The 13531-nt window shown below is 32.1% G+C and overlaps 1 protein-coding gene across 8 annotated transcripts in view; it reads right to left on the bottom strand.

The window, feature by feature from the left end:
* Positions 1–1281: 1281 nt before the first annotated feature.
* The window catches only part of LOC143226711 (cyclin-dependent kinase 20-like), a 30715-nt gene continuing 18465 nt past the window's right edge, over positions 1282–13531 (bottom strand). For 7 of the 8 annotated variants that reach the window (XM_076458069.1, XM_076458067.1, XM_076458073.1 and 4 more), the window contains 3 exons: positions 10819–10890; positions 10131–10286; positions 1282–4043 (listed from right to left, as the gene is read on the bottom strand). In XM_076458069.1, coding sequence (XP_076314184.1) covers positions 3903–4043; positions 10131–10286; positions 10819–10890 — 369 coding nt within the window. In that variant the 3' untranslated portion in view covers positions 1282–3902. The remainder of the gene's footprint in view (positions 4044–10130; positions 10287–10818; positions 10891–13531) is intronic. The other variant, XM_076458072.1, reaches the window with a different exon arrangement.

The following is a 13531-nucleotide window of genomic DNA, read 5'->3' as shown; positions in this document are numbered from 1 at the left end:
AAACCAGTAGTAGCAAATAATGTAAAACTGTGCAATTTAAAACCTGAACTCTTACAGTATTGGTTTCAGTCCTCCAATACTCATTCCAGAATGCTATGTGAAAGGAACTTAATTCAGTAGTTTTCAGTGTTGTCTTATGTTAGTTTACTAATAAATCTTTATTGGTCAGTTATGTATCCATGATGTATTACATTATTGAGTGTAGTGTGTAAATACAGTGTTAAATATATCACTCATGTTTCACCTGTAGTACAGAGAACATTATCTGAATGTTAGACAATACAGCTTGAGTATATAGCTGTACATGTCATATTTTGCTCAGTAAGTAAACACTATTTTGTCGGTTCATATTTCGAGTAACTGTTATAACCTGTATAAATAGCAGTATGAACTTTTGATGTGTGTTATTGGTTGAAAAGTTTTAAAGTTACTATGGTTAGCCCTTACATAACTGTGTAAACACATTGTATATCTAATAATAGTTCATTAACAGAATAAAAACAGCTTAAAGTTAACAATGTACCTTCAACATTCTGAGGAATAAGACCCATTGTTAATATAGTGTTGTGGGTAATGAAAACTTTGGACACCAGGTGATATGCTTAGTTGAAATATATTAAACCCTTAAAATGAGGCAGCTACTTGCATCTTGCTCATTACTTGTATGTTCACCAAGTCAGACTGTGTATTTTAATCACTGAAAGCACGACCAGTCTTCTAAACAAATTAATAATATATATCTGTACTTGTCAATAAAAATAAATGTTTACTACTACTAGTGAATTGTTTTCTTTAAAGTACACATCTATGAAATATATAGTAAAATGTCCAGATGTTACATTCTTTGTGGTTTCTGATGACATTAAAAACTTTTCTTAATGTTATTCTTCAAAATACTTTTGATTTCATGATTTCTCACCTGACATATTTTTTAGCTCTGGTTAGTTTTGCTGAACTGTGATTTTTTCCTTTCTTATCATATAAACACATTTAAATCCAGCTAATATAAGAATCTCCAGTGTTGTTGCAACATCATGAGTAACCTCTTTGACCTTGATAAGAAAATGTCCAATTTATGAATTACACGTACAACTCCCCACTACTGTACAGATCCTGAACCACAAGCTGTTACACTTAAAGGCTTAACAACACAAGACTTCCTAAACTACTTGGAGTGCATCTTGGGTTCACTTTTACAAGGTTTAAACCTGTTTACCTACTATTGTGAAATTTCCAAAGCAAGCAACTGAATGCCCAATGACTTTACCACATAACACAGAGTTAACTTACAATTACCGTGAGAACTTTATTAAGCTAATTCCTGGTGGAATACACAAGCTTGACTGGATTAAAAGAGAGAACCTTTCCACCAACAAACACTAACTGGAAGCTAAAACCTAGATTATTAAAGTTGTAATTGTAATATTCAAAACAGCAAAAACACAGAATTCACAGATAAATTAAGACACATTTAAACAGTATTGACTCTGACTAGGTTAGACTGCTCGATCAGTTTATTGTATACATTGTTCATTCTAGAGTTTATTTTAAATTTCCACCCTATCACAAGACTTAAGGTACACAAGTCTTTTCCTAACTGCACATGTCCACAATTAATATTTAAGCTACACCTAAATGAGAAAATAAATTTCTTAAACACGGTCCAGCTAAATAAACTTGGTTCATATTTTGAAAAGGATAATCTCTACATTTGAAAGAAAATGAAAGAGTAAGGAAGAGACCTAACATATAAGTAACAATGGAAGAAAGAACAAATACATGCATAAATACATACTTTATTAACGAGATTCAGTAGTCATTCCCACAATTGTTCTTACATTTGGAATATTTAATAGCAGATGTTTTGTTCAGATGAGTCAAATCACTGATGAACATTAAGAGGTTTATGTTTCAGTCAAGAGTTAACACTTTCTGCAATATGGAATCTACTGCATGAAGCTGTTGTTTTATTATTTCTGTGAGACCAAGCATGCTATATGGTTGTTTTCAGATTAGTGGTAGTTATGGGATATATTCAGTTACTCAGTTGATTTTCAGTGAATGTAAGTTTATCCATTAGTTGTGGTACCATCAGCTAGCATGTTTATGAACTTAGGCCCACAACTGTATAGAAATGACAGCAACTTGTAACAAATGCCAAGGAAGAAATAATTGATATGTTATTGTTACATGTATTGAATCTTGCATTATTTGTCATATAATTTAAATAACCTGTCAACAATAAAGCATGTTACAATAAGGAACAAATAATTGATATGTTATTGTTACATGTATTGAATCTTGCATTATATTTGTCATATAATTTAAATAACCTGTCAACAATAAAACATGTTACAATAAGGAACAAATAATTGATATGTTATTGTTACATGTATTGAATCTTGCATTATATTTGTCATATAATTTAAATAACCTGTCAACAATAAAACATGTTACAATAAGGAACAAATAATTGATATGTTATTGTTACATGTATTGAATCTTGCATTATATTTGTCATATAATTTAAATAACCTGTCAACAATAAAGCATGTTACAATAAGGAACAAATAATTGATATGTTATTGTTACATGTATTGAATCTTGCATTATTTGTCATATAATTTAAATAACCTGTCAACAATAAAGCATGTTACAATAAGGAACAAATAATTGATATGTTATTGTTACATGTATTGAATCTTGCATTATATTTGTCATATAATTTAAATAACCTGTCAACAATAAAGCATGTTACAATAAGGAACAAATAATTGATATGTTATTGTTACATGTATTGAATCTTGCATTATATTTGTCATATAATTTAAATAACCTGTCAACAATAAAGCATGTTACAATAAGGAACAAATAATTGATATGTTATTGTTACATGTATTGAATCTTGCATTATATTTGTCATATAATTTAAATAACCTGTCAACAATAAAGCATGTTACAATAAGGAACAAATAATTGATATGTTATTGTTACATGTATTGAATCTTGCATTATATTTGTCATATAATTTAAATAACCTGTCAACAATAAAGCATGTTACAATAAGGAACAAATAATTGATATGTTATTGTTACATGTATTGAATCTTGCATTATATTTGTCATATAATTTAAATAACCTGTCAACAATAAAGCATGTTACAATAAGGAACAAATAATTGATATGTTATTGTTACATGTATTGAATCTTGCATTATATTTGTCATATAATTTAAATAACCTGTCAACAATAAAGCATGTTACAATAAGGAACAAATAATTGATATGTTATTGTTACATGTATTGAATCTTGCATTATATTTGTCATATAATTTAAATAACCTGTCAACAATAAAGCATGTTACAATAAGGAACAAATAATTGATATGTTATTGTTACATGTATTGAATCTTGCATTATATTTGTCATATAATTTAAATAACCTGTCAACAATAAAGCATGTTACAATAAGGAACAAATAATTGATATGTTATTGTTACATGTATTGAATCTTGCATTATATTTGTCATATAATTTAAATAACCTGTCAACAATAAAGCATGTTACAACATATAAATGTATTTCTAAGATTTATACACATCATTAAGTATGCTTGAAGTAAGACTAGAAAGGTTTCCTTGACATCAAATGAAACTGAAGTTTAATGGCCAAGATCTGAATGGCTTATTTTGTAATTACTACACAGTTCTACCCTCACTATGGTCCTGTTTGGGTTCCATTCAAGTGGACAAAGCACTTGACTGTGAAGGTGTGTTATATGACTAGACGGAGATGGTATTTTACACATGATATATTGAACTGTGATGTCTGGTTTCACACCACTTGTATATTACACTGACAATGTCACATACTTGACAGTCAAGATGGCTCCATGTCAGTAGTTTAACCAAAATTTGAAACTGGTATATGAAGCTCTGGACTAGGAATATTGGGACACAATCCATGTTTTCCCACTTTAGGTTTTGGAAGATCACAAGGACAACTCTGAAGAGGTAGGGAATAAAAGTACTCATGTTCCAGTGCCTGTTAAATACATGAATATACATCACTTGGAACAAAAACAGAGTCGGTTAGATAAGAACATTTAGAGCAGCGGTAATAAAGGTAAATATTTTATATTTATTCATTACAAGTATTACACCTACTATGTTAATAAACAAGAGTGCTTTATACAGTTAAAATCCACATATGTGTGAAAACAAAAATGTAGTACACCATGAAACAGCTGTATTTTACAAAACTATCACCACAGTTCTGTTACCACTGAAGCAAACAAACATAACAGTGTAATAGGTTTTTCACAAACTTAAAATATATTCACCCAATTCATAATTCAGAAAGGCACTAACACTTTCTACCTAGTCATCACTCAATATATCACTATAGAACAAGTGGCAAAGACAAAGTAAGGGTTAGACAGGCCTGGGGCTAAATTTTTCTACAAGGCCTATTATGTTTGCAGCTAAAAACTAAAGTAAAAATAAACAACTGACTCTCATAATGAACTGCCTTATTCTGCCTCCAACCACATTAAAAATTACTGATTACAGCAACGTTACTCAGCCTTAAGAATCACAGACAATAACTCTGGTTTTTCATAACCTTAAACTTTTTACACTAAATGAACTAGTTTGCAGGATCCAAGTTTTGAACATGTCATTTTGTGGCAAGACTGTAAGGTTTCATAAAATAACTTAGCAAGAAGTATTATACTGAAGGCTAGTTTCATGGAAACTAAAGATAAGACTGATGCATATATGAATTTTAATTATCCAGAGAGGGTTTGAATTATGTGTCCAAAACACTTTAATAACCGGAGGGTCATTCCATGTCAAATCATCCAGATTTTGGGAAATTTTCCAGGTGACCCCCTCAAGTAAACAATATATGGTCAAAGGATGCTTTAAAAAATTTATAACTCAAAAGGTAGGTTGAACACCATCCTGATTGTTTTTGTAAATCATATTCAGAGATGTAAGAATATATGGTAAAAACCTGAAAAGGCTGAATAACTGGTGACATGGTCAAACTGTGGCCTGAAGTAGGGCTATTTTTAGCTAAATCATAAAAATTTGCATGCAGCTAGATTTGTTTGCAGGAGATCTAACAGATTTTTAATTACAACAATTGCTGATTTATCAACTGATATGTTATAGGAAATTAGAAAAAAAAATCAGCTTTGTGTCATATTAAGTCTTAGAGCTATGGCTTATTAAATAAACCAATGTTTTTTATGATTTTGGGTTGTCAGGTGATTTTACAGCCTCACTATACAAATCCTAAGAGAGATAAACTTGGTTTGAGACCATTTTGGAATTCTGTGAGATTCATTCAGTCAGTGTAGCAAATTTCAGCCTTCTACCACCATTACTCTTGCAGCTTTAAGCAGCCAAAGTTGTCTGAAAATGAATTTGCCAAAAATAACATAAAATTAACTAAATTTTACAGGGCTGTAAACCAGAAACTATTAGAGATATTGATCTAATATTTGGTAGTTTTTCATTATATGGGTAGATGAGCACATGTGAATTTTTTCAAGGCATTCTGTGGGGGTCACCTGCAGCCCCTTGGATGATTTGACATGGAGTGACCCTGGAGCACTATGACATATAGAACACTATAATTATGTTTCATTATTCAATGGTATACCTGAAAATGAAATCAATAACATATGGGCTTAATATATTCTTTCATTTGTTACACCCTCTGTGCTCAGGCTATATTTTTTTATGTTTACCTTTGATGAAAAAACTGTGATATTGTCATTAAACATAATAAACTGGCACAATTGCATAAACTAATTCAGTTTACTATATGCTGAATTAAAAATGGATATAATACCTTTGCCACTTTCTCATGAATGACTTCTGCAGTAACATTAATAAATTACTTTGCTCTATTGCCATTACTGCAATTTGAAATCAGATGTACTCCATATTATGTGTACACTTTAACAAGAGTTTTGAATACCAATAGCAACTGTTCATCTATAGCTAGCAAGTAAGTTGCTTTAATAAGCTCCTGTATGTCTCAGCTTTGGCATGAAGAGTTATAATTATTAGAGACTGAAGAGTGGTGCTAGTATTAAGAAGAGTTAAGGCAACCTTTCAAAGTTTTAAAAAAAGAAGTGTATAAATTCTGCATAACCTACACTGTAAAAAAAACTCAAAGTTAGAATTAATAAAATAAATGTGCAGGAGAAGCTGCTAATGGTATAATTGTTTGGACTATTATTCTTGTCTCTTTATTACATATTATTTTCATAAATTTAAACAAATGAATTCTTCAGTTATCGCTAGATGTAATATCCCTTGTTTTTTTTTTTGTATGTGTCACAAACAACAACCTTATGATCCTAGGGTCAGTAGTTTGGACCCTGGTAATTCCACAAAAAGCTGTCTGGTTTGTGACACATACAAACAGAAAGTCTGATGTTACACCTAACAGTGGCTGGAGAATTCACTGATCGAAACATTGTCAGATATCAGAACATAATAATATGTTACACCTAACAGTGGCTGGAGAATTCACTGATCGAAACATTGTCAGATATCAGAACATAATAATATGTTACACCTAACAGTGGCTGGAGAATTCACTGATCGAAACATTGTCAGATATCAGAACATAATAATATGTTACACCTAACAGTGGCTGGAGAATTCACTGATCAAACATTGTCAGATATCAGAACATAATAATATGTTACACCTAACAGTGGCTGGAGAATTCACTGATCGAAACATTGTCAGATATCAGAACATAATAATATGTTACACCTAACAGTGGCTGGAGAATTCACTGATCGAAACATTGTCAGATATCAGAACATAATAATATGTTACACCTAACAGTGGCTGGAGAATTCACTGATCGAAACATTGTCAGATATCAGAACATAATAATATGTTACACCTAACAGTGGCTGGAGAATTCACTGATCGAAACATTGTCAGATATCAGAACATAATAATATGTTACACCTAACAGTGGCTGGAGAATTCACTGATCGAAACATTGTCAGATATCAGAACATAATAATATGTTACACCTAACAGTGGCTGGATAATTCACTGATCGAAACATTGTCAGATATCAGAACATAATAATATGTTACACCTAACAGTGGCTGGAGAATTCACTGATCGAAACATTGTCAGATATCAGAACATAATAATATGTTACACCTAACAGTGGCTGGAGAATTCACTGATCGAAACATTGTCAGATATCAGAACATAATAATATGTTACACCTAACAGTGGCTGGAGAATTCACTGATCGAAACATTGTCAGATATCAGAACATAATAATATGTTACACCTAACAGTGGCTGGAGAATTCACTGATCGAAACATTGTCAGATATCAGAACATAATAATATGTTACACCTAACAGTGGCTGGAGAATTCACTGATCGAAACATTGTCAGATATCAGAACATAATAATATGTTACACCTAACAGTGGCTGGAGAATTCACTGATCGAAACATTGTCAGATATCAGAACATAATAATATGTTACACCTAACAGTGGCTGGAGAATTCACTGATCGAAACATTGTCAGATATCAGAACATAATAATATGTTACACCTAACAGTGGCTGGAGAATTCACTGATCGAAACATTGTCAGATATCAGAACATAATAATATGTTACACCTAACAGTGGCTGGAGAATTCACTGATCGAAACATTGTCAGATATCAGAACATAATAATATGTTACACCTAACAGTGGCTGGAGAATTCACTGATCGAAACATTGTCAGATATCAGAACATAATAATATGTTACACCTAACAGTGGCTGGAGAATTCACTGATCGAAACATTGTCAGATATCAGAACATAATAATATGTTACACCTAACAGTGGCTGGAGAATTCACTGATCGAAACATTGTCAGATATCAGAACATAATAATATGTTACACCTAACAGTGGCTGGAGAATTCACTGATCGAAACATTGTCAGATATCAGAACATAATAATATGTTACACCTAACAGTGGCTGGAGAATTCACTGATCGAAACATTGTCAGATATCAGAACATAATAATATGTTACACCTAACAGTGGCTGGAGAATTCACTGATCGAAACATTGTCAGATATCAGAACATAATAATATGTTACACCTAACAGTGGCTGGAGAATTCACTGATCGAAACATTGTCAGATATCAGAACATAATAATATGTTACACCTAACAGTGGCTGGAGAATTCACTGATCGAAACATTGTCAGATATCAGAACATAATAATATGTTACACCTAACAGTGGCTGGAGAATTCACTGATCGAAACATTGTCAGATATCAGAACATAATAATATGTTACACCTAACAGTGGCTGGAGAATTCACTGATCGAAACATTGTCAGATATCAGAACATAATAATATGTTACACCTAACAGTGGCTGGAGAATTCACTGATCGAAACATTGTCAGATATCAGAACATAATAATATGTTACACCTAACAGTGGCTGGAGAATTCACTGATCGAAACATTGTCAGATATCAGAACATAATAATATGTTACACCTAACAGTGGCTGGAGAATTCACTGATTGAAACATTGTCAGATATCAGAACATAATAATATGTTACACCTAACAGTGGCTGGAGAATTCACTGATCGAAACATTGTCAGATATCAGAACATAATAATCCTACCACGACTCACTGTTCATCTCAATCATTCCATAAAACTGTAGAATCTGTATAAAAAATCATCCTAGCAACTTCTAACAGAAATTTATTAAAAATAAAATAAGAACAATCACCAAACAGATAATACTGTACATAAAAACATTTAATTGAGGTTAAGTTAGTACTTAGAAATAAAGGCAACAAAATTAGTTCTCTTAATTACCAAATAACCAAACCTAAAGTTCAAAAGTAACTTGAAATTCGGTTAAAAGTACATATCATTAAGTTAGGCCTTGGGCAATAACTTATATGTGCATACAAAATCAATGACAACTTTAATGTAAGCTAAGCCTAATTCAATTGTTGAATGTGTCTTAATACACTAATAACTCTTTTGGGGTCAACCATTTTCCCTTCATTCTGCATAGATGCTTGCAACCTCCATAGAAACACATGCTTACACTGGCAATGCTTTAGTATAGTGACTATAAAGTAGGGGTAATTGATGATACAGATGTCATTGTCAATTTGAGAAGTGAGTACAAAATGAACATATATGTTTACCTAAAACATTGTGTTTTGTAATTCAAATGGCAAGTAACAGTATATTTCTTTGTGAATTCAGTGCCATATGTATGTGTGAGAGTCTTTATATATGTAAATACACTTACCTACCTTTTGCTCACTGCACCCTTTCACTTTTTTTTTTTTTTTAAAGTCTTTTGTTGGATTTAATACAAATTTCACCAAATGTTTGTTGTTATAATGTTTCTTCCTAAGGGTGCCTTTGAAGAAAGAAATTCAGTTTGTCTACCAAGGTTCTGTTTGCTAAATGTTGACAATAGAACTGAGTTTCATTGGCTAAACTGAGATACGTTTACAAGTGAAAGTGAATTCAGAACCGAACTATTGCTATCTTTGATCAATATAACAGCTCTTCTGTGATGACATGCAGTTTAGGACACATTCAAATTTGTTAAATCTCTTCGCCATTCTAAATTTGCTAATAACTAACTAAATTTGTAGTTTTAAACATTGACACATTGTCATAGTTTCTCAGTTACAAATATTGGATGTCTATATAATACTATAATGTAGTTTTTAAATATAGCATTGCATGTTTAACGACTATTCTAAGCCAATTAAAATTAAAGTATTAGAGTTGTAGCAGCTAACGTGAGTCACTGTAGCTCTATTACATACACGAGAATACCGACAATACCTTAGTATGTTAAAATATGTATAACAATACAACAATAACAAATGTATCTCTATTAAATGTACAAGAATAGTGATAATACACTCAGATATCAAGACAATACAGTAACAAACGCTATAGCTGCGTTACATATCCAAGAATACTGAAAACACCTTATAACATTAAGACACACAGACCATTTTAACAGTGAACTTTAAACTTGCAACATAAAGACAAGTACTAACTTATCAACTTACTTCAGCAGCCTGAATTCTTTTATCAGAATCATACACCAAGAATTTACTCAGAAAGTCCCGAGCGATATTAGACACATCAGGAACCAGTTGTTCTAATGGTATCGCAGAATACTCTGGGAAGGAAATCTTCTTGTAATCTGGCAACTCTGTAACACCCTGGACAGACAGTGAGGAATGGACAACTTTGTCATATTTCAATCACACCTTAACATGTGGTAGATAAACTATTCTATAAACTGACAGATGTTTATGATTAAATATTTTTATGCTGGTTTTAGGAAATGTCTGACAATTTAAATACATTTATAAAACTATAAAAGATCAAATTATTTTTCACAAAACTTTTTCAAATAGCACATAATTATAAGGGTTAGATTCAATGTGATGTACAAACCATCTCATACATAAGTAGTGTAACTTTCACTTAAGTGTATCATCTCATAATAAATGTTGAGAAAAACAAACAATCTGTGCAGTCATAAAATGTTTATTTCTCTTAAAAAGCATTTCTAAATACCTTTTTGCAAATATGTATTTAATTATATGCATCAAGAACACAAATGCACACTTAGTTACTGTTTAAACTAAAGAGGTTTTTTAGTGATTTATTTATGAGTTACATCATCAAATAAATTAATTATTGCTTAAATAAATATCAGATAATAATAAAACAAAAACCTTTACTTACAGGCCAACTTTGTTCATCAGGTGTTCCCAATGCTCGGAGGACAAGTGACAGTTGTTCAATATCATTATCACCCTGGAGAGACAATATAAATCATTCTAGCCTAAATCAATATATTAATTTCCTTAGAATATCTTGTACACAAAGTACTCTAAAATAATGTCTTACTGTGCAAGACACTATCAAAGTGCCATTAACAGCAGATTACAGTGGATGTGTGATTCAAATTTCAGCATCTGAATCATCTGACCTGTTAAACAGCTAAAGAACAATTTTATTAAAAGATATGGCTGATTAACACAAGATTTAGTATGAAACATCTCTTGCAAGTTCCAGAAAATTGCTAGTAGGTAGGTTTTATCACAGCAGTCAGTGAAAGATAAACTTTCATGCTAAATGACATCTTCATGGACATGCTTATCACAGTGGCCAATGAATTGTCTACCAATCTCACCGAGTGACATTTTCACACCATCTTTCAGAAGGTTCTTATCACAGTGACCTTTGGATGTTTAACATTCTTGCTGAATGGCATATCCTCACCATCTTTCAGTTGATTCTTATCACAGTGGGTGTTGGATGTTTAACTTTGTTGCTGAATGGCATATTCTCACCATCTTTCAGTGATTCTTATCACAGTGGCTGTTGGATGTTTAACTTTCTTGCTGAATGACATCTCCTCACCATCTTTCAGTTGATTCTTACCACAGTGGCTGTTGAATGTTTAACTTTCTTGCTGAATGGAATATCCTCACCATCTTTCAGTTGAATCTTATCACAGTGGGTGTTGGATGTTTAACTTTGTTGCTGAATGGCATTTTCTCACCATCTTTCAGTGATTCTTATCACAGTGGCTGTTGGATGTTTAACTTTCTTGCTGAATGGCATCTCCTCACCATCTTTCAGTTGATTCCTACCACAGTGGCTATTGAATGTTTAACTTTCTTGCTGAATGGAATATCCTCACCATCTTTCAGTTGATTCTTATCACAGTGACCTTTGGATGTTTAACTTTCTTGCTGAATGGCATCTCCTCACCATCTTTCAGTTGAATCTTACCACAGTGGCTGTTGAATGTTTAACTTTCTTGCTGAATGGAATATCCTCACCATTTTTAGTTGATTCTTACCACAGTGGCTGTTGGATGTTTAACATTTTTGCTGAATGGCATCTCCTCACCATCTTTCGGTTGATTCTTATCACAGTGGGTGTTGGATGTTTAACTTTGTTGCTGAATGGCATATTCTCACCATCTTTCAGTGATTCTTATCACAGTGGCTGTTGGATGTTTAGCTTTCTTGCTGAATGGCATATCCTCACCATCTCTCAGTTGATTCTTATCACAGTGACCTTTGGATGTTTAACTTTCTTGCTGAATGGCATATTCTCACCATCTTTCAGTGATTCTTATCACAGTGGCTGTTGGATGTTTAACTTTCTTGCTGAATGGCATCTCCTCACCATCTTTCAGTTGATTCTTACCACAGTGGCTGTTGAATGTTTAACTTTCTTGCTGAATGGAATATCCTCACCATTTTTAGTTGATTCTTACCACAGTGGCTGTTGGATGTTTAACATTCTTGCTGAATGGCATCTCCTCACCATCTTTCAGTTGAATCTTATCACAGTGGCTGTTGGATGTTTAACTTTCTTGCTGAATGGCATCTCCTCACCATCTTTCAGTTGAATCTTACCACAGTGGCTGTTGAATGTTTAACTTTCTTGCTGAATATATTTAGTTTTCTTTCCCAGTTAATATGGCTAGGATTGTTAACAATACTTCTAATTTGCATGCAAGTTTTTTTGTTTTTAAATATATCATCAAAGAAGCAATTTCTCTTCTGCAAAGTAAGGAACTTGTATTATTCCAACATCAATGAATTGTAAAGAACCAACAATATTATCTTTACTTACACAAGTATATGAAAGATAAGTATGTTTAACTTTGAAGTCAGAAATCACTGACTGAATTCCTAAGATGAAATAAAAAATGATAAATCAACAAATAAAAACTGCACAAATCTTGCTTCACTCATTAAAACTCAATTAATAGAGTAACGAAATTTTAGCGATAAAATCTTGCAAGTACTACTCTTAATAAACTTGATTCAGTTAGCATGGGAACATAGTAATTCACAGAATAATGTAGTAAAGGAGAAAAAGATATGATAACAACCAACACCAACATTAAGAACCTACTGCATGCAACAATGAACATTCTAGCCAATTAATCTTTGTATGAAATCCTAGTAAAACAAAAACTTCTGGGTAGAAATTTGATTTCTTGGGAAACAGTTCATGTAATGCAAACTTCTGAATAAAAATTCAACATTGAAATTCAGAAACACCATGATTAAATAAAAAAGTGGTATTTCTATAGAAGGAACTGAAGAAGAAAATCAAAACAGCTAATAGCTACCTTAAATGTCATACAAGTGTGGCTCTGTTTAATTTAACACCATACAGTCAAACAAGAACATATCTAACTAAATGGCATCGCCAAAGCATATTTTCTATAACTGTCTTTCATAATTTCTGCATAAGGTTATAAAGACCTATCTACACATGAAGGTAAAGCACCCACTTCAACTCGTCAATTAATCTTATCTTACAGAAAAGTCATTCTTATAACTCCATCACAGCCCCAAAGTTTGGTTGGTTGGTTTGGTGTTTTATGGCAGAAAGCATCTAGACTTTTTTGCTGCAAACATCCAGT

This window comes from Tachypleus tridentatus, chromosome 9 (genome assembly GCF_004210375.1).
Source record: "Tachypleus tridentatus isolate NWPU-2018 chromosome 9, ASM421037v1, whole genome shotgun sequence".
NCBI classification, from domain to species: domain Eukaryota; kingdom Metazoa; phylum Arthropoda; class Merostomata; order Xiphosura; family Limulidae; genus Tachypleus; species Tachypleus tridentatus.
Note: the sequence above shows the minus strand (reverse complement) of the source record. Positions and strands in the feature narration are given on the sequence as shown.